This window comes from Eucyclogobius newberryi, unplaced genomic scaffold (genome assembly GCF_026437365.1).
Source record: "Eucyclogobius newberryi isolate DKJ021-1_F unplaced genomic scaffold, fEucNew1.0.hap1 SCAF_4, whole genome shotgun sequence".
Lineage (NCBI taxonomy): Eukaryota > Metazoa > Chordata > Actinopteri > Gobiiformes > Gobiidae > Eucyclogobius > Eucyclogobius newberryi.
Window position 1 is genome coordinate 43415691 of NW_027316056.1, and position 27762 is coordinate 43443452.

At 47.5% G+C, this 27762-nt stretch overlaps 2 protein-coding genes across 5 annotated transcripts in view; both read right to left on the minus strand.

Moving 5' to 3' along the window:
* Positions 1-3881, minus strand: part of LOC140378056 (uncharacterized) — an 18048-nt gene extending 14167 nt beyond the window's left edge. Inside the window, exons 1-2 of the mRNA XM_072463686.1 lie at positions 3689-3881; positions 1479-1595 (exon numbers count right to left, since the gene is read on the minus strand). Of these exons, the coding sequence (XP_072319787.1) occupies positions 1479-1595; positions 3689-3839 (268 nt within the window). The 5' untranslated portion in view covers positions 3840-3881. The remainder of the gene's footprint in view (positions 1-1478; positions 1596-3688) is intronic.
* A 2956-nt stretch (positions 3882-6837) lies between these two features.
* On the minus strand, positions 6838-27379 carry aftpha (aftiphilin a). 4 transcript variants are annotated; one of them, XM_072463393.1, is made up of 10 exons: positions 27221-27379; positions 24383-25958; positions 21005-21703; positions 16814-16941; positions 16247-16376; positions 15882-15938; positions 15581-15670; positions 14007-14067; positions 12202-12310; positions 6838-9031 (listed from the first exon to the last, which is right to left on the minus strand). In XM_072463393.1, the coding sequence occupies exons 2-10, from the start codon at positions 25937-25939 to the stop codon at positions 8857-8859; spliced, it is 3006 nt and encodes a 1001-aa protein (XP_072319494.1). In that variant the 5' UTR covers positions 25940-25958; positions 27221-27379; the 3' UTR covers positions 6838-8856. The 4 variants fall into 4 exon arrangements, with proteins under 4 accessions (XP_072319494.1, XP_072319492.1, XP_072319493.1 ...); XM_072463391.1 differs by having other exon boundaries at positions 12202-12313; XM_072463392.1 differs by having other exon boundaries at positions 14007-14070.
* Positions 27380-27762: the final 383 nt, after the last annotated feature.

Here is a 27762-nt window from a genome sequence, read left to right on the forward strand (position 1 = left end):
CGGGTTTAAAGTGGGACTAAAGCGGGTTTAAAGCGGGTTTAAAGTGGGACTAAAGCGGGTTTAAAGCGGGTTTAAAGTGGGACTAAAGTGGGTCCAAAGCGGGTTTAAAGCGGGTCTAAAGTGGGACTAAAGCGGGTTTAAAGTGGGACTAAAGTGGGTCTAAAGCGGGTTTAAAGTGGGTTTAAAGTGGGTCTAAAGTGGGTCTAAAGCGGGTTTAAAGCGGGTTTAAAGTGGGACTAAAGCGGGTTTAAAGCGGGTTTAAATTGGGACTAAAGCGGGTTTAAAGCGGGTTTAAAGTGGGACTAAAGCGGGTTTAAAGTGGGACTAAAGCGGGTTTAAAGCGGGTTTAAAGCGGGTCTAAAGTGGGTCTAAAGTGGGTCTAAAGCGGGTCTAAAGTGGGTCTAAAGTGGGTCTAAAGCAGGTCTTAAGCGGGTCTTAAGCGGGTCTAAAGCGGGTCTAAAGCGGGTCTTAAGCGGGTCTTAAGTGGGTCTAAAGTGGGTCTTAAGTGGGTCTAAAGTGGGTCTAAAGCGGGACTAAAGCGGGTCTTAAGTGGGTCTAAAGTGGGTCTAAAGTGGGTCTAAAGCGGGTCTTAAGTGGGTCTAAAGTGGGTCTAAAGTGGGTCTAAAGCGGGTCTAAAGCGGGTCTAAAGCGGGTCTAAAGCGGGTCTAAAGCGGGTCTAAAGCGGGTCTAAAGCGGGTCTAAAGTGGGTCTAAAGCGGGTCTAAAGTGGGTCTAAAGCGGGTCTAAAGTGGGTCTAAAGCGGGACTAAAGCGGGTCTTAAGCGGGTCTAAAGTGGGTCTAAAGTGGGTCTAAAGCGGGTCTTAAGCGGGTCTTAAGTGGGTCTAAAGTGGGTCTAAAGTGGGTCTAAAGCGGGTCTAAAGCGGGTCTAAAGCGGGTCTAAAGCGGGTCTAAAGCGGGTCTAAAGTGGGTCTAAAGCGGGTCTAAAGTGGGTCTAAAGCGGGTCTAAAGCGGGTCTTAAGTGGGTCTAAAGTGGGTCTAAAGCGGGTCTTAAGCGGGTCTTAAGTGGGTCTAAAGCGGGTCTAAAGTGGGTCTAAAGCGGGTCTAAAGCGGGTCTTAAGTGGGTCTAAAGTGGGTCTAAAGCGGGACTAAAGCGGGTCTTAAGTGGGTCTAAAGTGGGTCTAAAGTGGGTCTAAAGCGGGTCTTAAGTGGGTCTAAAGTGGGTCTAAAGCGGGTCTAAAGCGGGTCTAAAGCGGGTCTTAAGTGGGTCTAAAGCGGGTCTAAAGCGGGTCTAAAGTGGGTCTAAAGCGGGTCTAAAGTGGGTCTAAAGCGGGTCTAAAGCGGGTCTTAAGTGGGTCTAAAGTGGGTCTAAAGCGGGTCTAAAGCGGGTCTTAAGCGGGTCTTAAGTGGGTCTAAAGTGGGTCTAAAGCGGGTCTAAAGCGGGTCTAAAGTGGGTCTAAAGTGGGTCTAAAGCGGGTCTTAAGCGGGTCTAAAGTGGGTCTAAAGTGGGTGCGCTCTCACCCAGTCTGTGAGGAGAGGGCGTGGTCGTGTCCCAGACGATGTCCTGGTGAAAGTCGGTGAAGGACTCATTTTGTGGTGAATCTGAGCTGAGTCTGGACCGAGCCGGAGTCTGAAGATCTGAAGAGTCCAGAGGGAAAGTAAAGACATGCACAGAGCTAAGAAGAGCTACGTAGAGCTAAGTAGAGCTACGTAGAGCTAAGTAGAGCTACGTAGAGCTAAGAAGAGCTAAGAAGAGCTAAGTAGAGCTAAGAAGAGCTACGTAGAGCTAAGAAGAGCTTAGTAGAGCTAAGTAGAGCTAAGAAGAGCTACGTAGAGCTAAGTAGAGCTACGTAGAGCTAAGTAGAGCTAAGAAGAGCTAAGAAGAGCTACGTAGAGCTAAGTAGAGCTAAGTAGAGCTAAGTAGAGCTAAGAAGAGCTAAGAAGAGCTAAGAAGAGCTAAGTAGAGCTAAGTAGAGCTAAGTAGAGCTAAGAAGAGCTACGTAGAGCTAAGAAGAGCTACGTAGAGCTAAGTAGAGCTAAGAAGAGCTAAGTAGAGCTAAGAAGAGCTAAGAAGAGCTACGTAGAGCTAAGTAGAGCTAAGTAGAGCTAAGAAGAGCTAAGAAGAGCTAAGTAGAGCTAAGAAGAGCTACGTAGAGCTAAGTAGAGCTAAGTAGAGCTAAGTAGAGCTAAGAAGAGCTACGTAGAGCTAAGTAGAGCTAAGAAGAGCTAAGTAGAGCTAAGAAGAGCTACGTAGAGCTAAGTAGAGCTAAGTAGAGCTAAGTAGAGCTAAGAAGAGCTAAGTAGAGCTAAGTAGAGCTAAGTAGAGCTAAGTAGAGCTAAGAAGAGCTACGTAGAGCTAAGAAGAGCTACGTAGAGCTAAGCTAAGCAGAGCTAAGCTAAGATAAGACAAAAGCACAGACTGAATTTACTGAACTAATTAGATTCTAGATTATAAACTCGTTCACATTTACATTGATATGATTCCTTTGTGTTTTTAATATGCAGTTTTCTTCATGAAATAAATAAATACAAAAGTCACATTCTCATGATAATCACAGAGTCAAAGGTCATTATTAATAACACAGAGGTGGAGGATGTGGGTCGGGCCCAGACTCAGGAGGCGTGGTCAGCCTGAGCGGGTGTGGTCAGCCTGAGGGGGCGTGGTCAGCCTGACGGGGCGTGGTCAGCCTGAAGGGGCGTGGTCTTAAAACCTAAGTCAGGACTTCTCTTCTGACTAAATGTTGCTTTTAGAATACTCATAGTTTTGACTTTAACACTAATTATACTTTTGTGAAGTAAAAATATAATTTTTTGAGGCTTGAAAATTAGAAATGCACTTGAACACAAAAATAACTATAATATAATAACACCAGAGTCAGGACTAAACATGGACCGGCCTCCTGCTGGTGCCAGAGTCAGGACTAAACATGGAACGGCCTCCTGCTGGTGCCAGAGTCAGGACTAAACATGGAGCGGCCTCCTGCTGGTGCCAGAGTCAGGACTAAACATGGACCGGCCTCCTGCTGGTGCCAGAGTCAGGACTAAACATGGGCCGGCCTCCTGCTGGTGCCAGAGTCAGGACTAAACATGGAGCGGCCTCCTGCTGGTGCCAGAGTCAGGACTAAACATGGACCGGCCTCCTGCTGGTGCCAGAGTCAGGACTAAACATGGAGCGGCCTCCTGCTGGTGCCAGAGTCAGGACTAAACATGGAGCGGCCTCCTGCTGGTGCCAGAGTCAGGACTAAACATGGACCGGCCTCCTGCTGGTGCCAGAGTCAGGACTAAACATGGACCGGCCTCCTGCTGGTGCCAGAGTCAGGACTAAACATGGAGCGGCCTCCTGCTGGTGCCAGAGTCAGGACTAAACATGGAGCGGCCTCCTGCTGGTGCCAGAGTCAGGACTAAACATGGAGCGGCCTCCTGCTGGTGCCAGTGTCAGGACTAAACATGGAGCGGCCTCCTGCTGGTGCCAGAGTCAGGACTAAACATGGAGCGGCCTCCTGCTGGTGCCAGTGTCAGGACTAAACATGGAGCGGCCTCCTGCTGGTGCCTCCTCCTGCTGGTTCCTTGTGTGTGAAATGTGCTCTACAGATAAACTTGTTTCTTATCTTAAATGTCATCAATAAAATACTTTATTCATAAATATTCTCTCTAGAAGCTGTTCAATAATGACCATAAAACTCACTGACCAACGGCCTCAGTTACACCCGACACGGGACTTAAGGACTGACCGTGACCGGGGCTCTTCCCGGGGCCGCTCTTCCCGGGGCCCTTCGCGGGGCTCGGCTCGCTCTTGTCCCCGGCGGAGCAGCGCTGCTCTGCGGCTTGGCTCTGTCTGACGCTGCGGCGGAGGCGGTTGGTCCCGGGTCTGGTCCCGCTCATGGCTCACAGCTGGTCCTGGGGTCAAGGGCCATAAGTGTCAGAACTTTGAGGAAAACATTTGAAACACCCGCCGCCATTTTGTCTTCACCGCGGAGAGAGCGAGAGCGCCCCCTGTGTGTGAGGAGGAGAGAGAGCACCCTGTGTGTGAGGAGGAGAGAGAGCACCCTGTGTGTGAGGAGGAGAGAGAGCACCCTGTGTGTGAGGAGGAGAGAGCACCCTGTGTGTGAGGAGGAGAGAGAGCACCCTGTGTGTGAGGAGGAGAGAGAGCACCCTGTGTGTGAGGAGGAGAGAGAGCACCCTGTGTGTGAGGAGGAGAGAGAGCCCCCTCTCCCGGGGCTCCTCTCCCGGGGCTCCTCTCCCGGGGCTGCTCTCCCGGGGCTCCTCTCCCGGGGCTCCTCTCTTCACATTCAGTCGACTCAACACAACATTAATAAACAATGATTTGAATAATAGTTTGTGTTGGATTAAGACCCTAAGACTTCAGGACAAACATGTGGCTCCGGCTTTTGTCTTAAATAGTTTAATTTCTTGTTTACACTAAAAGATTTACACGAGATGGATCTGGAAGTCCAGGTTCAGACCCGGTTCAGACCCAGGTTCAGACCCGGTTCAGACCCGGTTCAGACCCAGGTTCAGACCCAGGTTCAGACCCGGTTCAGACCCGGTTCAGACCCAGGTTCAGACCCAGGTTCAGACCCAGGTTCAGACCCGGTTCAGACCCAGGTTCAGACCCAGGTTCAGACCCAGGTTCAGACCCGGTCTCCACAGGATCCTTGTCAGACCAAGTCCAGAGTCTGGACCAGAGTGAGTTCTTCACAAAGTGCAAAAGTCCAGATCCTCCTCCAGCAGGTCGACCCGAACATGAGCATCACACGCAACCAAAGACGGGGCCAGGGCAGGGACCAGGACCAGGACCAGGACCGGGGCCGGGACCAGGGTCGGGGCCGGGACCAGGACCGGGGCCGGGACCAGAGCCGGGGCAGGGACCAGGACCAGGACCAGGACCAGGACCGGGGCCGGGACCAGGACCAGGACCGGGACCAGGACCAGGGCCGGGGCAGGGACCAGGACCAGGGCCGGGGCAGGGACCAGGACCAGGACCGGGGCCGGGACCAGGGCCGGGGCAGGGACCAGGACCAGGACCGGGACCAGGACCGGGACCGGGACCGGGACAAGAACCAGGACAGGGACCAGGACCGGGACCAGGACCGGGACCATTTTAATGTGACAAATGGACAGAGCAGTTTAAATGTCTTCATTTTGTCCACATTTTAGACACAAACACATTTACAGAGGATTTTGTATGTATTATTTCACTTTGGACTAAATTAGATGAACATTTACAGAAACGTTCACAATTTTGCCCAATTTTTGTGATTTAGATTCGTGTTTAAAGTGTGGGAGGAGCCTGTCTCTGTGGGAGGAGCCTGTCTCTGTGGGAGGAGCCTGTCTCTGTGGGAGGAGCCTGTCTCTGTGGGAGGAGCCTGTCTCGGTGGGAGGAGCCTGTCTTTGTGGGAGGAGCCTGTCTCTGTGGGAGGAGCCTGTCTCTGTGGGAGGAGCCTGTCTCTTTGGGAGGAGCCTGTCTCTGTGGGAGGAGTGCATCTCTGTGGGAGGAGCCTGTCTCTGTGGGAGGAGCCTGTCTCTGCGGGAGGAGCCTGTCTGTGGGAGGAGCACGTGTCTGTGGGAGGAGCCTGTCTCTGGGAGGAGCCTGTCTCTGCGGGAGGAGCCTGTCTGTGGGAGGAGCACGTGTCTGTGGGAGGAGCCTGTCTCTGGGAGGAGCCCGTCTCTGTGGGGGGAGCCTGTCTCTGGGAGGAGCCCGTCTCTGCGGGAGGAGCGTGTCTCTGTGGGAGGAGCCTGTCTCTGGGAGGAGCCCGTCTCTGCGGGAGGAGCCTGTCTCTGCGGGAGGAGCTTGTCTGCGGGAGGAGCGTGTCTCTGTGGGAGGAGCCTGTCTCTGGGAGGAGCCCGTCTCTGCGGGAGGAGCGTGTCTCTGTGGGAGGAGCCTGTCTCTGTGGGAGGAGCGCGTCTCTGTGGGAGGAGCATGTCTCTGGGAGGAGCCCGTCTCTGCGGGAGGAGCGTGTCTCTGTGGGAGGAGCCTGTCTCTGTGGGAGGAGCGCATCTCTGTGGGAGGAGCCTGTCTCTGGGAGGAGCCTGTCTCTGTGGGAGGAGCATGTCTCTGTGGGAGGAGCATGTCTCTGTGGGAGGAGCATGTCTCTGTGGGAGGAGCATGTCTCTGTGGGAGGAGCTTGTCTTTAAACAGAAGTTTGTGTAAAAACACTAAATGACCCTTTTTATTTTTCTGTCCCAGTGGCCCCGGGAGGCCCCGGTGGTGGTCCCGGTGGTGGTCCCGGTGGTGGTCCCGGGAGGCCCCGGTGGCCCAGGGAGGCCACGGTGGTCCTCCCGGTGGCCCAGGGAGGCCCCGGTGCAGCTCGTGCAGATGAACAGGGTTTGTTGGTCCCTTTAAGTCCTCCGCTTCAGTGGCTTTGACCCAAACGTCCCATTTATAGATTAAAACACAAAATATGAAATAGAATCACATTAAACATGATTAAAATGATGAGACACAACAAACTGGACTGAAGAGTCACTGTGGAACCAAGACCTGGTTTAGACTAAACCTGGTCTAAAATCAGGATTTTAGACCAGGTTTTAGAGTCTTTACTGCTGAGTTCAATCCTGTCCAGTTTTTAATCTTGTATATGTATATATTATATATAATATATATAATATATTATATATAATATATATAATATATTATATATAATATATATTATATATATATATATAATATATTATAATATATATATATATTATAATATATATATATATATAATAATATATATATATATATAATAATATATATATATATATATATATATATATAATATATATATTATATATATATATATATATTATATGTAATATATATATAATATATATATATATATGTATTTATTTATATATATATTTATATTTATTATAGATTTTTTAAACCAATACATTTAACATGGGTATTTTTCTTCAAAATATATTAAAATATAATTTTGGCCCTTTTTCCCCCGTTTGATTCAGCAGTAACACACATTTACAGTTTAAGACGCAAACAAATCAAAAGCACACAAATCCTTCATATTAAAGAGTGGATGGACTTGAAAAGCTCTAGAACAGTGTCAAACACCTCACTTCCTGTCAGTGTGGCGCTTCACAAACACCTCACTTCCTGTCAGTGTGGCGCTTCACAAACACCTCACTTCCTGTCAGTGTGGCGCTTCACAAACACCTCACTTCCTGTCAGTGTGGCGCTTCACAAACACCTCACTTCCTGTCAGTGTGGCGCTTCACAAACACCTCACTTCCTGTCAGTGTGGCGCTTCACAAACACCTCACTTCCTGTCAGTGTGGCGCTTCACAAACACCTCACTTCTTGTCAGTGTTTCCTTCAAAATAAAACATACAAAAGATCAACAGAAATGAAAAGAGTGGTCCCTGAAATGCCGGTTGGTTTGAGACGACAGCTTCAGAGCGAAAGAGACGCACAGAAGAGGGATTTAGAGGCGGGGCCAACTCTGGGTCAGATTCAGTTTCAGATCGTGGGCGTCGGCCTGCACTCGTGAGGCTGTGGTGGACCAATCATTCCTCTTCATTTCTTTTGTGCTGACAGAAGACTTTGAGCTTTGTGCCAGTTTTAGTTTGGTGAGAATGGGCCCAGTAATGAGAGAACTGAACCATAAACCAGGTGGTGTAGTGGCAGATGACTGAACTCTACTGCTCACAGAAGATCACACTCTGTCTTTAACCTTCTGTTTGTGTTTGTGCTTCAAAACATTCCCCAATGTGTTCTTTTCTTTCATCTGTGCGTTTAGTAGAGTTCATCATCCACAGACTCCGCCTCCGCCAGGAAGTGTCGCTGCGTCGCCGGTTAGCCTTTAGCAGCTAGTCTCCCGTCAGTCTTTAGCAGCTAGTCGCCTGTTAGCCTTTAGCAGCTAGTCGCCTGTTAGCCTTTAGCAGCTAGTCTCCCGTCAGCCTTTAGCAGCTAGTCGCCTGTCAGCCTTTAGCAGCTAGTCGCCTGTTAGCCTTAAGCAGCTAGTCGCCTTTCAGCCATTAGCAGCTAGTCGCCTTTCAGCCTTTAGCAGCTAGTTGTCTTTTAGCCTTTAGCAGCTAGTCACCCGTTAGCAGCTAGTCGCCCGTTAGCCTTTAGCAGCTAGTCGCCCGTCAGCCTTTAGCAGCTAGTCGCCCGTCAGCCTTTAGCAGCTAGTAGCCTGTTAGCCTTTAGCAGCTAGTCGCCCGTCAGCCTTTAGCAGCTAGTCGCCCGTCAGCCTTTAGCAGCTAGTCGTCTGTTAGCCTTTAGAAGCTAGTCGTCTGTTAGCCTTTAGCAGCTAGTTGCCTGTCAGCCTTTAGCAGCTAGTCGTCAGTTAGCCTTTAGCAGCTAGTCGCCTGTCAGCCTTTAGCAGCTAGTCGTCTTTTAGCCTTTAGCAGCTAGTCGTCTTTTAGCCTTTAGCAGCTAGTCGTCTGTTAGCCTTTAGCAGCTAGTCGTCTGTTAGTCTTTAGCAGCTCGTCGTCTTTTAGCCTTTAACAGCTAGTCGTCTGTTAGCCTTTAGCAGCTAGTCACCCTTCAGCCTTTAGCAGCTAGTCGTCTGTTAGCCTTTAGCAGCTTGTCACCCTTCAGCCTTTAGCAGCTAGTCGTCTGTTAGCCTTTAGCAGCTAGTCGTCTGTTAGCCTTTAGCAGCTAATTGAATGAGGGATTGCTTTAGCAGAGAATTACATCACAAAATACAACCTTTGTTAAAGACGTCGGCGACAGAGGACGCAACAGAGGACACAGAGAGGACAAAGAGAGGACAGAGAGAGGACGGAGAGGACACAGAGAAGACAGAGAGAGGACAGAGAGAGGACAGAGAGGACGTAAAATAACAGAACCTTCCGGTCTCTGAAGCCGTGAGCACAAACTGAACAGGCCGTTTCTAATCCAGTCCATAAATGCTTTGTGTGAAATAAAATAGTTTGGACGAGGTGCAGAGCCTCAGTCCGCTCTGTTCTCCAGTCCAGGTCCAGACTCGGCCTCGGCCCCTGGAGCTCTGTGTGGGGTTAATGTGGGGGGGAACATCAGGACTTTGGCCGTCATGAAGGACAAATCTGGAAACCTGGAGATGACTTTGAGCGCCTCCTGACTCAGGTTCTCCTCTGGACGAGGCCTCCTGCAAACCACAAAGAAACACTTTCTCATTTAAGACCAGACTTCAAACGTTCCTCCTCCTCTGAGTGTAGCTCCTCCATGTAATAGACGTATACACCATGTAATAGTGTGTTTAGACTTATACACATGTAATAGTGTGTTTAGACTTATACACCATGTAATAGACTTATACACCATGTAATAGACTTATACACATGTAATAGTGTGTTTAGACTTATACACCATGTAATAGTATGTTTAGACTTATACACCATGTAATAGTATGTTTAGACTTATACACCATGTAATAGTGTGTTTAGACTTATACACCATGTAATAGTATGTTTAGACTTATACACCATGTAATAGTATGTTTAGACTTATACACCATGTAATAGCGTGTTTAGACTTATACACCATGTAATAGTGTGTTTAGACTTATACACCATGTAGTAGTGTGTTTAGACTTATACACATGTAATAGTGTGTTTAGACTTATACACCATGTAATAGTGTGTTTAGACTTATACACCATGTAATAGTGTGTTTAGACTTATACACCATGTAATAGTATGTTTAGACTTATACACCATGTAATAGTATGTTTAGACTTATACACCATGTAATAGTGTGTTTAGACTTATACACCATGTAATAGTATGTTTAGACTTATACACATGTAATAGTGTGTTTAGACTTATACACCATGTAATAGTGTGTTTAGACTTATACACCATGTAATAGTATGTTTAGACTTATACACCATGTAATAGTGTGTTTAGACTTATACACCATGTAATAGTATGTTTAGACTTATACACCATGTAGTAGTGTGTTTAGACTTATACACCATGTAATAGTGTGTTTAGACTTATACACCATGTAATAGTATGTTTAGACTTATACACCATGTAATAGTATGTTTAGACTTATACACCATGTAATAGTATGTTTAGACTTATACACCATGTAATAGTGTGTTTAGACTTATACACCATGTAATAGTGTGTTTAGACTTATACACCATGTAATAGTGTGTTTAGACTTATACACCATGTAATAGTGTGTTTAGACTTATACACCATGTAATAGTATGTTTAGACTTATACACCATGTAATAGTATGTTTAGACTTATACACCATGTAATAGTATGTTTAGACTTATACACATGTAATAGTGTGTTTAGACTTATACACCATGTAATAGTGTGTTTAGACTTATACACCATGTAATAGTATGTTTAGACTTATACACCATGTAATAGTATGTTTAGACTTATACACCATGTAATAGTGTGTTTAGACTTATACACCATGTAATAGTGTGTTTAGACTTATACACCATGTAATAGTATGTTTAGACTTATACACCATGTAATAGTATGTTTAGACTTATACACCATGTAATAGTATGTTTAGACTTATACACATGTAATAGTGTGTTTAGACTTATACACCATGTAATAGTGTGTTTAGACTTATACACCATGTAATAGTATGTTTAGACTTATACACCATGTAATAGTGTGTTTAGACTTATACACCATGTAATAGTATGTTTAGACTTATACACCATGTAATAGTGTGTTTAGACTTATACACATGTAATAGTGTGTTTAGACTTATACACCATGTAATAGTATGTTTAGACTTATACACCATGTAATAGTATGTTTAGACTTATACACCATGTAATAGTGTGTTTAGACTTATACACATGTAATAGTGTGTTTAGACTTATACACCATGTAATAGTGTGTTTAGACTTATACACCATGTAATAGTATGTTTAGACTTATACACATGTAATAGTATGTTTAGACTTATACACCATGTAATAGTGTGTTTAGACTTATACACATGTAATAGTGTGTTTAGACTTATACACCATGTAGTAGTATGTTTAGACTTATACACCATGTAATAGTGTGTTTAGACTTATACACCATGTAATAGTGTGTTTAGACTTATACACCATGTAATAGTATGTTTAGACTTATACACCATGTAATAGTATGTTTAGACTTATACACCATGTAATAGTATGTTTAGACTTATACACATGTAATAGTGTGTTTAGACTTATACACCATGTAATAGTGTGTTTAGACTTATACACCATGTAATAGTATGTTTAGACTTATACACCATGTAATAGTGTGTTTAGACTTATACACCATGTAATAGTATGTTTAGACTTATACACCATGTAGTAGTGTGTTTAGACTTATACACCATGTAATAGTGTGTTTAGACTTATACACCATGTAATAGTATGTTTAGACTTATACACCATGTAATAGTGTGTTTAGACTTATACACATGTAATAGTGTGTTTAGACTTATACACCATGTAATAGTGTGTTTAGACTTATACACCATGTAATAGTATGTTTAGACTTATACACATGTAATAGTATGTTTAGACTTATACACCATGTAATAGTGTGTTTAGACTTATACACATGTAATAGTGTGTTTAGACTTATACACCATGTAGTAGTATGTTTAGACTTATACACCATGTAATAGTGTGTTTAGACTTATACACCATGTAATAGTGTGTTTAGACTTATACACCATGTAATAGTATGTTTAGACTTATACACCATGTAATAGTATGTTTAGACTTATACACCATGTAATAGTATGTTTAGACTTATACACATGTAATAGCGTGTTTAGACTTATACACCATGTAGTAGTGTGTTTAGACTTATACACATGTAATAGTATGTTTAGACTTATACACCATGTAATAGTATGTTTAGACTTATACACCATGTAATAGTGTGTTTAGACTTATACACATGTAATAGTGTGTTTAGACTTATACACCATGTAATAGTATGTTTAGACTTATACACCATGTAATAGTGTGTTTAGACTTATACACATGTAATAGTATGTTTAGACTTATACACATGCAATAGTATGTTTAGGCTTTAAATGATCACGTTCCCACGAGATAATAAAAAAAAAAAAAAATCTTTTTTTGTGAAAATATAATATTTCGTTGATGTCACTTGCGGGGCTTGGTAGGGGAGACTAAAAAAGAGACACTAAAAAAAAAAAATCGTCTTTTTCAGCTTCAACCTATTTTGAGATTATCCCCAAGAGGAAGGTTTACACCCCACTTCATCCCTGTATTTGCAGTATTTGCAGTATTTGCAGTATTTGCAGTAGTAGTACCGTGCGGTGCTGGTGGCCTGGACCGTGGACATGAGGCGAGCGAAGGCATCAGGCTTTCTGTTGGAGTCCAGTTTGGCCGTGGTCAGTTCAAACAGCTCCGGATCGACCCCTGCTGAAATGACACAAACGTTTAATACTCGTTAAAAAAGGACAGAACCCGCTCCCCAGAACCTGCTCCCCCCCACAGAACCCGCTCCCCCCCCACAGAACCCGCTCCCCAGAACCTGCTCCCCCCCACAGAACCCGCTACCCCCACCACAGAACCCGCTCCCCCCCCCACAGAACCCGCTCCCCCCCCACAGAACTCGCTCCCCAGAACCTGCTCCCCCCCCACAGAACCCGCTCCCCAGAACCTGCTCCCCCCCACAGAACCCGCTCCCCCCCCACAGAACCCGCTCCCCAGAACCCGCTCCCCCCCACAGAACCCGCTCCCCCCCCACAGAACCCGCTCCCCAGAACCTGCTCCCCCCCCACAGAACCCGCTCCCCAGAACCTGCTCCCCCCCACAGAACCCGCTCCCCCTCCCACAGAACCCGCTCCCCCCCCACAGAACCCGCTCCCCCCCACAGAACTCGCTCCCCAGAACCTGCTCCCCCCCCACAGAACCCGCTCCCCAGAACCTGCTCCCCCCCCACAGAACCTGCTCCCCCCCCCCACAGAACCCGCTCCCCCCCCACAGAACCCGCTCCCCAGAACCCGCTCCCCCCCACAGAACCCGCTCCCCCCCCACAGAACCCGCTCCCCAGAACCCGCTCCCCAGAACCCGCTCCCCCCCACAGAACCCGCTCCCCAGAACCTGCTCCCCCCCCACAGAACCCGCTCCCCCCCCACAGAACCCGCTCCCCAGAACCTGCTCCCCCCCACAGAACCCGCTCCCCCCCCACAGAACCCGCTCCCCAGAACCTGCTCCCCCCCACAGAACCCGCTCCCCCCCCACAGAACCCGCTCCCCCCCACAGAATCCCCCCCACAGAACCCGCTCCCCCCCACAGAACCCCCCCCCACAGAACCCGCCCCCCCCCCCCACAGAACCCCCCCCACAGAAATCCTTGGACCTCATGTCTCAGAGGTCCACAGACAGTTCCTTGGACCTCATGTCTCAGAGGTCCACAGACAGTTCCTTGGACCTCATGTCTCAGAGGTCAACAGACAGTTCCTTGGACCTCATGTCTCAGAGGTCAACAGACAGTTCCTTGGACCTCATGTCTCAGAGGTCCACAGACAGTTCCTTGGACCTCATGTCTCAGAGGTCCACAGACAGTTCCTTGGACCTCAAGTGTCACAGGTCCACAGACAGTTCCTTGGACCTCATGTCTCAGAGGTCCACAGACAGTTCCTCGGACCTCATGTCTCAGAGGTCCACAGACAGTTCCTTGGACCTCATGTCTCAGAGGTCCACAGGCAGTTCCTTGGACCTCATGTCTCAGAGGTCCACAGACAGTTCCTTGGACCTCATGTCTCAGAGGTCCACAGACAGTTCCTTGGACCTCATGTCTCAGAGGTCCACAGACAGTTCCTTGGACCTCATGTCTTGGTTTGAGCTCTGACATCACTTCAGTAGAAGGAGAGCTTCTCCAGCTCATGTGTGAAACACCATCTGAGCTTTAGAGTCACTTCTGTGTTTGTGATGAGGGACAGAATATGTCCTGCAGAAGCGTCCTGCAGAAGCGTCCTGCAGAAGCGTCCTGCAGAAGCGTCCTGCAGAAGCGTCCTGCAGAAGCGTCCTGCAGAAGCGTCCTGCAGAAGCGTCCTGCAGAAGTGTCCCTGGAATCACACTGAGCCAGACAAACACACACGATGTCGTACCGTCCAGAGGGTTTGTAAGGCCACTGCTGCTCCAGTCAAACTGCACCGGAGGGAGCGCCTCCTGCTGGACACAAGACACTCAGTGACAGAGACAAACCCGCCCAGATCCCCTTTTAAAACCGGACGAGAGTGACGTTTCAGTATGAGAGTGACGTTTCAGTATGAGAGTGACGTTCAGTATTAGAGTGACGTTTCAGTATGAGAGTGACGTTTCAGTATGAGAGTAACGTTTCAGTATTAGAGTGACGTTTCAGTATTAGAGTGACGTTTCAGTATTAGAGTGACGTTTCAGTATTAGAGTGACGTTTCAGGGCGAGAGTGACGTTTCAGGGTGAGAGTGACGAGAGTGACGTTTCAGGGCGAGAGTGACGTTTCAGGGCGGGAGTGACGTTTCAGGGTGAGAGTGACGAGAGTGACGTTTCAGGGCGAGAGTGACGTTTCAGGGCGGGAGTGACGTTTCAGGGCGAGAGTGACGTTTCAGGTCGAGAGTGACGTTTCAGTATGAGTGAGACGTTTCAGGGCGAGAGTGACGTTTCAGGGCGAGATTGACGTTTCAGGGCGAGAGTGACGTTTCAGGGCGAGAGTGTGATCAAATGTAAATATATGATTATATTTCTGTGATGTATTTTATCTGCATAATAGTGATATGACGATATTTGTATATTATCTGCATCATTAGTCTAAGAGAAAAACGGCATGTGAAAAACTGCATTTGTTTGTGTGTCGTAAAGATGGAGCAGAGGAATGTTTACTCCAGGGAGGGGGTGTAGCACCCCAGGGAGGGGGTGTAGCACCCCAGGGGAGTTAGGTAAACATTACCCATGCTTTATCTCTAAGGGAAAATACCGACTGTTGTAAAAGACAAGTGCCTTGATGTGAAACTGACCAATGAGAATGTGACCCGCCTATTTCATAATTTGTAATAAAACCAACCTGCAAGAGAAAAAACGTGGTGAGACCAAGGAGGGTCACCAGGCTACTTACAACAGCCTGGGTGACCCGGCCCGGCGGTTTCTCCCATGAATGCTACACAAACGTCTGACGTTTCTGTGTCGTTTCATTCTAAGTTGAATTGTGTTCTCTGTGTGTTAAGGAATAGCATTGGTTTATGTCTCATTTCTTGACAGAAAGTGACGTTTCAGTATGAGAGTGACGTTTCAGTATGAGAGTGACGTTTCAGGGCGAGAGTGACGTTTCAGGGCGAGAGTGACGTTTCATTATGAGTGAGACGTTTCAGTATGAGTGAGACGTTTCAGGGCGAGAGTGACGTTTCAGGGCGAGAGAGACGTTTCAGGGCGAGAGAGACGTTTCAGGGCAAGAGAGACGTTTCAGGGCGAGAGAGACGTTTCAGGGCGAGAGACGTTTCAGGGCGAGAGAGACGTTTCAGGGCGAGAGTGACGTTTCAGGGCGAGAGTGACGTTTCAGGACAAGAGTGGCGTTTCAGGACAAGAGTGGCGTTTCAGTACAAGTGTGGCGTTTCAGGGCGAGAGTGACGTTTCAGGGCGAGAGTGACATTTCAGGGTGAGAGTGACATTTCAGGGTGAGAGTGACGTTTCAGGGTGAGCAGATCAGACCTGGACAGACTCGGAGGAGCAGGGTGAGTTCTGTGCGATGGAGGCGATCATCTCTGCGGCAGAAACAGGCTTCACCGGCTCCAGCATCCCCTGCACACAGGTCAAAGGTCACGCTTCAGGTCAAAGGGGTCACGCTTCAGGTCACAGGTCATGCCTCGATGGTCCTGCTGACCTCTGACCGGACACTCACCGGTCCTGCTGACCTCTGACCGGACACTCACCGGTCCTGCTGACCTCTGACCGGACACTCACCGGTCCTGCTGACCTCACCGGTCCTGCTGACCTCTGACCGGACACTCACCAGTCCTGCTGCGTACATGGGCACGATGACCGGCTGCTTCTTCTGACCCGTGAAGAGCTGTGGACACAAAACAGCACAGTCACACAGCGCAGGGTCAGAGTGGGTCAGTGTGGGTCAGAGTGTGTCAGTGTGGGTCAGTGTGGGTCAGAGTGGGTCAGAGTGGGTCAGAGTGGGTCAGAGTGGGTCAGAGTGGGTCAGAGTGGGTCAGTGTGGGTCGGAGTGGGTCAGAGTGGGTCAGAGTGGGTCAGTGTGGGTCGGAGTGGGTCGGAGTGGGTCAGAGTGGGTCAGTGTGGGTCAGTGTGGGTCAGAGTGTGTCAGAGTGGGTCAAAGTGTGTCAGAGTGTGTCAGAGTGGGTCAGTTCTTACGATGTTGCGTGTGTCGATGCCCAGGCTGCCCAGTAGAGCCTTGTTGCAGCAGGAGCCTCCCCACTGGAACCTGAGCCCCAGAGCCTCATGGATGTCCTCCAGCAGAGCCCAGACACGCACACACACCGACCTGAAGAGACACACACACACCGACCTGAAGAGACACACACACACACCGACCTGAAGAGAGACACACACACACCGACCTGAAGAGACACACACCGACCTGCAGAGACACACACACACACCGACCTGAAGAGACACACACACACACCGACCTGAAGAGACACACACCGACCTGAAGAGACACACACACACACCGACCTGAAGAGACACACACACACACCGACCTGAAGAGACACACACACACACCGACCTGAAGAGACACACACACACACCGACCTGAAGAGACACACACACACACCGACCTGCAGAGACAGTGTTTGTGTGTTGTGTGTGTGTCTCATTGTCTGTGTGTTTTTTTTACCCATCCTGTGTGGTGTGTGGTGTGTGGTGTGTGGTGTGTGGTGTGTGTTGTGTGTTGTGTGTTGTGTGTTGTGTCTTTACCCGTCCTGAGCCTGGTTCTCTGAATCCAGCAGGAGTCTGAGCGTTGGAGCCTCGTCGTCCACAAAAGGAGCATCGATCTGGGGGAAACTGGCGCTGAAGAGCTGCTGCAGACGCACCACCAGAGGAGCCTGGAACAACACAACACACAACTGAGCAAAGACGCACATACCTGAGCAACGACGCACACACCTGAGCAAAGACAACACAACAGAACAAAGACACACACACCTGAGCAAAGACAACACAACAGAACAAAGACACACACCTGATTAAAGACACACACACCTGAGCGAACACAAACACCTGAGCAAAGACACACACCTGAGCGAACACAAACACCTGAGCAAAGACACACACCTGAGCGAACACAAACACCTGAGCAAAGACACACACCTGAGCAAAGACACACACCTGAGCAAAGACACACACCTGAGCAAAGACACACAACTGAGCAAAGACACACACAACTGAGCAAAGACACACACAACTGAGCAAAGCAGCGGGAGGAAACGGGGAGGAAACGGGGAGGAAACACGGGGAGGAAACAGGGGGAGGAAACGGGAGGAGGAAAGAGGGGGAAGAAACAGGGGGAGGAAACGGGGAGGAAACAGGGGGAGGAAACGGGAAGAAACAGGAGGAGGAAACAGGAGGAGGAAACAGGGGGAGGAAACGGGAGGAGGAAAGAGGGGGAAGAAACAGGGGGAGGAAACGGGAAGAAACAGGAGGAGGAAACGGGAAGAAACAGGAGGAGGAAACAGGAGGAAACAGGGGGAGGAAACGGGAGGAGGAAACAGGAGGAGGAAACAGGGGTAGGAAACAGGGGTAGGAAACAGGAGGAGGAAACAGGGGGAGGAAACAGGGGGAGGAAACGGGGGGAGGAAACGGGGGGAGGAAACGGGAAGAAACAGGAGGAGGAAACAGGGGGAGGAAACGGGAGTATGAAACAGTGGGAGGAAACACGGGGAGGAAACAGGGGGAGGAAACAGGGGGAGGAAACAGGGGGAGGAAACAGGGGGAGGAAACAGTGGGAGGAAACAGTGGGAGGAAACAGTGGGAGGAAACAGGGGGCGGAAACAGTGGGAGGAAACACGGGGAGGAAACACGGGGAGGAAACACGGGGAGGAAACGGGAGGAGGAAAGAGGGGGAAGAAACAGGGGGAGGAAACAGCGGGAGGAAACGGGGAGGAAACAGGGGAGGAAACAGGAGGAGGAAACAGGGGGAGGAAACAGGGGGAGGAAACAGGGGGAGGAAACGGGAGGAGGAAACAGGAGGAGGAAACAGGGGTAGGAAACAGGAGGAGGAAACAGGGGGAGGAAACAGGGGGAGGAAACGGGAAGAAACAGGAGGAGGAAACAGGGGGAGGAAACGGGAGTATGAAACAGGGGGAGGAAACAGTGGGAGGAAACAGGAGGAGGAAACAGGAGGAGGAAACAGGGGGAGGAAACAGGGGGAGGAAACGGGGAGGAAACAGGAAACAGGTTGCTGTTTTGGGGACAAACTTAATGTGACTTTAACCTGTTACCATCCACATATGTGGCCCTGTGCACACTGGTCAGACCCACATGTCATTGCTTATTAAAGAGGATCTTATGTTCCACATGTGAGTGTGATGCATCATGGGAAAGCTTAGGCCTTCTAGTTTCTGCAGATGTGCACATGTCACACTGTCAGGGCTTCAGAACTCACACTACAGAAGCACAAACATAAACAAAACATCCTTTTTTTAGTCTCGCCTGAATATTGTCCGTGTGTAATGGTCCTGAGCAGGACATACTTCATTGTGTGTTTATGCTGTTCACTGCACATGCTGTTGTCATGACAACATCTGTGTCAAGTTTCAGATCTCTGGGAACAGAAGCATTTTGGTGCTTTGACCTTTATGTATCAAAAAGTATATTCAAGTGATCCAAATATGTGCCAACTGTGCCAAACTGTTTTATTACAATTTTAGCTCCTCTATGATCATAAAACATACATTTTGATGTTTTGTAGGCCACTAATACCTATTATAACTGCTAAAAACAATATATGTGAAAATGTGTAAATATGAGTTTACCCAAGAATTTCACATATAGGAGGTAAAAAAAAAAATTGGAATATTTTTATTTCATTATCTAACAAAATGCGCGTCCAAAAGGCTAATAAAATCAGAAAACGTGCTTCGTAAAATCTAGTCGCCTCCTGACAAAAATCTAGGCTCTGACTGTCTTTAGCACGTGAACAGAGACGATTCTGTGTGAATAAGGCCTTAGTCCCACCACCATTCGAAAGCTATTCTTATTGGCTAGAATAATATGTCAAAGTCTCCTACGTCACCGTTAGCATTAGCTAAGGGCTAAAAACAAAGATGGAAGCGCGAGTCGGAAGCGGTGCATTTTCCCCCCCGGAGGCTGTAAAAAACAAACCCGAGGACAGTGGATGGTCTCATTCTGTAGGTAACCAAGCCTCGAAATAACGGGCCGGACACGGTCAATGACCGGCGCAAAAATCAGTTTTGACCGACTCCAAAATCAACGCTCCGGACACAATGACCGACGCAAATTTTTTGCCGTAATATATATTTTTAATAGGCAAAAACAGCGCGGTGAACACGCCCAAAGCGATTCCTCTGCACAAACTCGGGCGCTGTACAACAGACCAGGATTATTGCTGTAGTTCTACAGTGGAGGAAGCAGCGGAGCATGTGCGCGCGCATTAACATCGCTTAAGTTTTGTTTTGACAGACATGCCACTTCACAGTCTTCTCGCTTCTCATTGGCCGAGCGGTGTCCGTGATCTAATGTCGATGAAAGCGGGCATCTGATTGGCCGCTGCGTTCGGTTGTACTCGGAAATGCTCGGTTTAATTTTGCGCCACAAGTGACATCGAGGTTGGCGAGCGTCAATCTCTCCTCAGTTCGCAATTCAGTCTTTTTAAAGTTGTTTGCAACAAAAGCTGTAATTTTGCACATTAGGGACAATGTCAATGTGGAAGTATCAAAGGGCCCCAAGGGCCCCGCCCCCTTTGGAGCTGTTAGCATCGGGGCAATGTATATATGTTAGTAGTTTATTTTGTAGGACGTGATTTTATATATTCCACAAGATCTCCTTGTGTCAAATGCTGTAAACAGTATTTATTTTGTGTCTAATAAACATTATTATATTAAATTAAACAGTTTTAAAGATCATGATCTCTGGTTTATAGGAATTCAGTATTTGTGCTCTTCATATCAAATAACAGATAAAAGTACTTTAAATTGTTTTACATGCTAATAACCAGGTTTAAAACAACACATTTATCTTGTTCTTATGACGCCGCGATGCCGCGCGCGCTTGTGGGCCCCTGAAATTGCTGGGGGGCCCCTAACTTTTTTAGGTAGGGCCCCCCCTGGCCCCTAACTTTGAAAATCTATTTCTCAGCCTGTAATTGATAACGAGACATGTTAATAAAAGTTCATTTTTCATTAATTATGTTATTCTGTTTTCCTTTCCTTGTGACCGATTCAGAATTAGCCATGACAGGTACCAAATGATCGGTACCTGTCATGTTGACAGGGACGTGAAAATAATTATTTCAAGGCTTGGGTAACAGTCTGAAGAAAAGATTGATACAAACACCATCTTATAAGTCAAACAGGTCATTTGTTCTGGACAGAGAAATGCACCGGAGCCTTAATCCTGACCATCGTCAGAGAAGAAAAGTTTGTTTACTTGACAATATCTGGAAATGGGAAAACTTCAGTAAAAATACAAGTGTATATTGTTGTTCAATGGTTCCTTATGGACAGACTGAGCAGAAGAATGAACAGAATTAAAGCCGTTTCCTCCGTCATAAACACAAACAGGACATGCGTTTGTAAAAGTTGAGACTTTCTCACAAACTATTGGCAATTGCTTCTTGGGGCAAATTATTCAATGTAAATCAATGACATATTCGTTTTGTTGAGAAAATGACCTTTAAAATGATGTATAACTTATGGTATTGACCAGGAAATAAAAGTGATGATGTAAGAGAATATTTGAGATATGGAAAATGCTCGCCGGCCTCAGGAGGATGGGACAGGAATAAAATGTGTTATTTTTAGCAGAAACTCGATTTGTTTATTATTATGAACTATAACTTTATCTAAAACTGATTGAATATTCTTTTTCATGGTTTACTGACCGTACAAAAGATTAACCGATTACTAAAGACATGAGTGGAAGTCTCACCGTGTTAACTGCTGCTGCACTCGGCTCCGCCCTGCTCGGCTCCGCCCTGCTCGGCTCCGCCCTGCTCGGCTCTTCTGACACCTCTGAACTAAACGCAGCCCACGCTTCTCCTCCATCGTTGTTGGCGTTTTCGTTCCCAAACGCGCTCCACCCGGTTTCCTCCTCCTCCTCTGCTCCTCCTCCTCCTGCTGCTGCTGCTCCTTCTCCTCCTCCTTCTCCTGCAGCTGCTGCCAAACCGAAACGACCAAAACTGTCGCTCGCCGAGAATCTGTCCTCCGATTCCACGTCCGTTTTAAAAGTGGGCGTGTTGAAGTCTCCAAACTCGTCCAAAGCGTCCTCCTCCTGCTGCTCCTCCTCCTCCTCCTGCTGCTGCTCCTCCTCCTCCTTCTTAAGCTTCAGTGCGTTTTGCGGTTGCGTTTCGTTGCTCGGTTTGTCCGTTGTTTCTGCCGAACTAAAATTCCCAAAACTCTGGCTCTCTGGAAACTCTGCCTCCGATTGGTCGTTGGCTTTGGGCGAACTGAAATCCCCAAAAGGGTCAGATGGCTCCGCCTCAGGAGCCGATTGGTCACTCACTTCCTCAGGTTCTGTCGCAGATGAATTCAAATGTACAAAACTCTCACTTGTTGAAAATTCAGGCTTGAATTCAGGCTCCTCCTTCGGCTCCTCCTTCTGCTCCTCCTCCGGCTCCTCCTTCTGCTCCTGAGGAAAGATAATTATTCTAAATTACATTAACACTGGATAAGATGGCCATTTTGTCTATGTTGTACTTTGATCCTCCAATCAGAAAGCAGAATGAGTGTCACATGAGGGTCTCCTTGTGATTGTAGTACCCATTTAAACCAGTAGGAGGCAGACTACACACACATCCTCTCATAATTACATCAAGAACACTGTAGGATATGCAGATGTCCTCCCCCTGTTGCCATGGTGACAGGAATGCGGGCTAAAGGTGTCGTCAGCTCCGTGTGGAGTCCTCTGCTCTCGAGGACGTGACAGAGACAGAGACGCTCTGAACTTTGAAAATAACTTTTCATCAAATGACTCCTTTTGGATCACAGAGAGTAACGATGTCTCCAAGACAAACGCTCAAACGCTGAAAGACTTTGTCTATTAAAAACCACTAAAACCGCAATCACCAGATTGTCCACCAGATGACTTTACATGTACATATTGTGTTATCGTGTTTTACATGTCATTTTAACTGTTTCATAACTTGTTTTGTGGACAATTTTACCTTTTGTGTAACTCTTGTGGCTAAGGCCAGACCTCGTGTCTCCTCATCAGCTCTGATCCCAGCGTGCATGCTGATTGGCTGAAGCCACGGCGCCAAAACCCCCGCGGGGAAAGACAAAGGACAGAGCAGGAGTTACACTCAATTCCATCCGAGCTCCAAGAAAGTTCCATCCGAGTTTCCTTCCAAGCTCGACCCTCCATCCAGGGTCCAACCAAAGGGCCCTTGGACCCCACGCAGGCCCTTGGACCCCTCGCAGGCCCTTGGACCCCTCGCAGGCCCTTGGACCCCACGCAGGCCCTTGGACTGCGACCCCTCGCAGGCCCTTGGACTGCGACCCCTCGCAGGCCCTTGGACTGCGACCCCTCGCAGGCCCTTGGACCCCTCGCAGGCCCTTGGACCCCTCGCAGGCCCTTGGACCCCTCGCAGGCCCTTGGACCCCTCGCAGGCCCTTGGACCCCTCGCAGGCCCGTCTCAGGATCACAGCTTCTGGTTCCTTCATGAATTTCATCTTAGACTTAACTCGAACACAGATCGATCTAGAACCATCATGTCTAGTGTTTTCCATCTGTTATCGACTCATTTGCATATTCCCAATTCATATTTATCTGTTTAATTCTTTGGTCATTAAATCTTCATAAATCACATTTGGTAAAGTGTTCCTTCATTTCCAGAAAAGGGGTCAATGTCACGGTTACGTTCTCAAACCTTTAGATCAACGAGCAAATTCATTTCTAATTAATTAATTCATCTAGATATCTGATAGTTGTTAAAATTGCCCATTATCCGGCTGGTGCCCCATTCTACTCTTAAAATATGATTCAGACTCACCCACACTTATGCAGCGTCATGTTTGAATTATTCAACAATTTTTTAATCAATATCAACCTGAATGCCCCGCCCCCTTCAAAAGTGGGTGGGCATTCATAACCTTACAGTACTTGTACTAGTACTTACAGTACTTGTACTACAGTACTTGTACTAGTACTACAGTACTTGTACTAGTACTTAAAGTACTTGTACTAGTACTTAAAGTACTTGTACTTACAGTACTTGTACTTACAGTACTAGTACTTACAGTACTAGTACTAGTACTTACAGTACTAGTACTAGTACTTACAGTACTTGTACTAGTACTTAAAGTACTTGTACTTAAAGTACTTGTACTTACAGTACTTGTACTTACAGTACTAGTACTTACAGTACTTGTACTTACAGTACTTGTACTTACAGTACTAGTACTTACAGTACTAGTACTTACAGTACTTGTACTACAGTACTTGTACGTGTACTTACAGTACTTGTACTACAGTACTTGTACGTGTACTGTAAGTACTAGTACTAGTACTAGTACTGTAAGTACTAGTACTAGTACTGTAGTACAAGTACTGTAAGTGCTAGTACAAGTACTGTAAGTACTAGTACTAGTACTGTAGTACAAGTACTGTAAGTACTAGTACTGTAAGTACTAGTACTGTAGTACAAGTACTGTGTACTGTAAGTACTAGTACTGTAGTACAAGTACTGTGTACTGTGTACTGTAAGTACTAGTACTAGTACTGTAGTACAAGTACTAGTACTGTAAGTACTAGTACTGTGTACTACAGTACTAACAGTACTTGTACTACAGTACTAGTACTAGTACAAGTACTGTGTACTGTAAGTACTAGTACTGTAGTACAAGTACTGTGTACTGTAAGTACTAGTACAAGTACTGTGTACTGTAAGTACTAGTACTAGTACTGTAAGTACTAGTACAAGTACTGTGTACTGTAAGTACTAGTACAAGTACTGTGTACTGTAAGTACTAGTACTGTAAGTACTAGTACTGTAAGTACAAGTACTAGTACTGTAGTACAAGTACTGTGTACTGTGTACTGTAAGTACTAGTACTAGTACTGTAGTACAAGTACTAGTACTTACAGTACTAGTACTGTAAGTAGTACTGTAAGTACTAGTACTAGTACTTAGAGTACACAGTACTAGTACTTGTACTTACAGTACACAGTACTAGTACTTACAGTACACAGTACTAGTACTTAGAGTACAGAGTACTAGTACTAGTACTTACAGTACACAGTACTAGTACTAGTACCCTACAGCACAAATAAGCTTCATGTCGCAGACTAACGACTCTTAACTCTCACCTGTGCTTTTAGAACTTGGTTTTGTTCCGCGTCGTCTCCAAACTCGCCGAACTCCTCCTCGTCTCCTGTGGGCGTGGCCGTTTCCTCCTGCAGCGGCGGCGATGGCACGGACCCCGTCGTGCTCATGTCTCCGAACTCCTCCAAGGCGTCTGTGGAGAGCGGGCGGCCAAGCGACGTCTCCGTTTCCGTCTCGGAGCCGTCCTTCTCCGCCGTGCCGTTCACCATGACCGCGGGCTTCTCGCCGTTTCCCACGCCGCAGTCCGATTCCGACGCCAAATCGGAGCTACAGACGGATCCGGAGGCGTCCAGGTCGTTCCCGTTCACCGAGCTACAATCCTCGTTTATTTGCGTCACGTCGTTTTTGAAGTAAAAAGCGATGTCCTCGTCTTTGCAGACAGTTCCTGACCCTGTGAAGTCGTTCTCTAAAGTGCAATCGTCCAGAAAAGCGCTTAAGTCTGTGAAGATGGGTTCAGTTCTGTTGGGAATAGAGTGGTCTTTAAGCGCGGCGCGTTCCTCTGACTCCGTGACTCCGCCTCTTTGTCTGTCGCATAACGTCCCTTCAGAATCCTTAGAAAAAACGGCAAAATTTGCAAATTCTACGTCAGTTCTGTTGGACACGTCTTGTTTCACAGCGTTGTGTTTGTCGTCTAAAGTCTCTGCGAGCGTCTCGTTGTGTTTGTCGTCTAAAGTCTCTGCAAGCGTCTCGTTGTGTTTCTCGTCTAAAGTCTCTGCGAGCGTCTCGTTGTGTTTGTCGTCTAAAGTCTCTGCGAGCGTCTCGTTGTGTTTGTCGTCTAAAGTCTCTGCGAGCGTCTCGTTGTGTTTCTCGTCTAAAGTCTCTGCGAGCGTCTCGTTGTGTTTGTCGTCTAAAGTCTCTGCGAGCGTCTCGTTGTGTTTGTCGTCTAAAGTCTCTGCGAGCGTCTCGTTGTGTTTGTCGTCTAAAGTCTCTGCGAGCGTCTCGTTGTGTTTGTCGTCTAAAGTCTCTGCGAGCGTCTCGTGTTTGTCGTCTAAAGTCTCTGCAAGCGTCTCGTTGTGTTTGTCGTCTAAAGTCTCTGCAAGCGTCTCGTTGTGTTTGTCGTCTAAAGTCTCTGCAAGCGTCTCGTTGTGTTTGTCGTCTAAAGTCTCTGCAAGCGTCTCCGTGTTCGTTTCATCAGAAAAGGCAGAAAAATCAGCAAAGTCGTGCTGGTCGTCTTGTGAAAAGGCGGCGGATCGTTGTGGACTTCCCGTGAAGCCGTTTGTGAGCGTCTCGGCCGTCCGCTCGCCGTTCGGCCCGTGCTTCGGGGTCTTCTCGCTTCTGCCCGGGCCGCCGTTGGCCCGGCCCGCCTCGGCGACGCCCACCGGGCCCCTGGAGTGGGCCAGGTCGGGTGGAGACGTGGCGTTCAGCGCTCGGGTTTGGTTGAAGGTGGTGGGCGTTTCCAACTCGCTGAAGCTGATGCTGGCGGGAACGCCGGCGACCGCAGAGAAGGTCCCGAAGTCTCCGAACTCGTCCTCGTCCTCCTCCAGGGCGTCGTCCATCGGAGGAGGAGACGAGGAGAACATGCGGGTCACGCCTGGCTCCATGACAACACGCGAGAAGAACCTGCAACGACAGGAACAAGGTCTTTATCTCCAGGACGACCACAAAGGTCATTTCTACTGAACATGAGACGTTTTAAACACATTCAAACCAAATCAAGTGTGAAATAAAAATAAAATAAATATGTGACTGAAGAGAATATTTATGATATAAGTGTTTTATTAACAATAGGCTTACATAGTAAGTACTATGTACTTACTATCTAAGTACTATGTAAGTACTATGTAAGTACTATGTAAGTACTATGTAAGCCTATTGTTATTTTTATCCTGTAGGAGATTAAAATTGTTTATATTTTTACATCATTCGTTCATTGTTTTATGTTGCACCAACAAGTTTCCCATTTTTGTGAATTCTGTTCATTGACAATGACAATAAAACTTTTCTAGTTCTACGGCCTCACGGTTCTACGGCCTCACGGTTCTACGGCCTCACGGTTCTACGGCCTCACGGTTCTACGGCCTCACGGTTCTACGGCCTCACGGTTCTACGGCTCCACATCTGAAGAAGCAGCTGTTGTAGTGACATAAAAATACACTACTTTTAAAGGATTCTTCTGGTACTTTTAACAAACCAGTTGTGACAAACATCTTCACAGCTCCACAGTTCACGTGAGGAGAGGAAATGAGACCCAAACAGAACTAATCCTCTGTCGTTTGTGTTCAGCGTTTACAGGAAATAAACTTTGACAACTTCACTTCCGCATCGTTTCAGCCGTTAGTGTGGACTTAACATCTGACCGTCTTTAAACGTGACCAAACCGTCTTTAAACGTGACCAAACCGTCTTTAAACGTGACCAAACCGTCTTTAAACGTGACCAAACCGTCTTTAAACGTGACCAGACGCACTGGCACCAGAATAAACATCTCTCTGGATCATATGCTGTTGTTTTCGGGCTTCCAGACTTTGATACGCGGTGAACACTTCAGGCAGCGGCTTGTTGACAGGAGCTAACGTGTCTTAGCTTAGCACATTAGCCTAAACTAATGTGACTTTGAACACAAATAGAAATGTCTGTGACGCGCATTCAAAGCTGACTCGATCCTCCTCTGATCCGTCTTTGCACACAAACCGTCTCCATCACGTGTTTTGGGCACATTTGCGTTTATTTACGACGTGTTTATGTCGGATGCGGGTGCGGCTAAGCTAACTGCGCAGCTAACTTACGCCGACATCAACAACAGGACCGTGACGTCGGTGTAGCATTAGCCGCGCTGCTCTCCGAGGTTTAAAGAGGAGTAAATGCGACAGAAGAGGTGCTCACCGGGAGCTGTGAGCCGCCGTCAGCCGCTGGGCTCCATCAGGCCCCGGGGAGCAGAGGCACAGCGGCCCGAGGAGCGAATCCCAGCCCGAGAACAAGCTCAGACAAGCGGCTTCAGCTTCTGCCGCTCCGCTGTAGCACCGCGCATGAGCAGCGCGCCGTGCGTCAGCTGCGTCAGCTGCGTCAACTGGTGACGAACACTCACGTTCATGACAAACGCTCCAAGGAATCTACACACACAGCCCCTGGACACACACTTGTACACACAACGGCCCTGGACACACACCTGGACACACAAAGGCCCTGGACACACACAGGCCCTGGACACACACACTTGGACACACACTTGGACACACACAGGCCCTGTACACACACCTGGACACACACACCTGGACACACACTTGGACACACACACACTTGGACACACACACCTGGACACACACACACACCTGGACACACACACACACACACACACACTTGGACACACACCTGGACACACACAGACCTGGACACACACTTGGACACACACAGGCCCTGGACACACA

Excerpts from the sequence above, each read along its gene's own strand:
- aftpha (XM_072463390.1), bottom strand. The coding sequence starts at position 25,939 with ATGGAGCCAGGCGTGACCCGCATGTTCTCCTCGTCTCCTCCTCCGATG. Across the intron at positions 16,942-21,004 it reads GTGCAGCAGCAGTTAACACG|GCTCCTCTGGTGGTGCGTCT; the intron begins GTGAGACTTCCA and ends GTGTTGTTCCAG. Across the intron at positions 15,939-16,246 it reads GCATCGACACACGCAACATC|CTCTTCACGGGTCAGAAGAA; the intron begins GTAAGAACTGAC and ends TTGTGTCCACAG.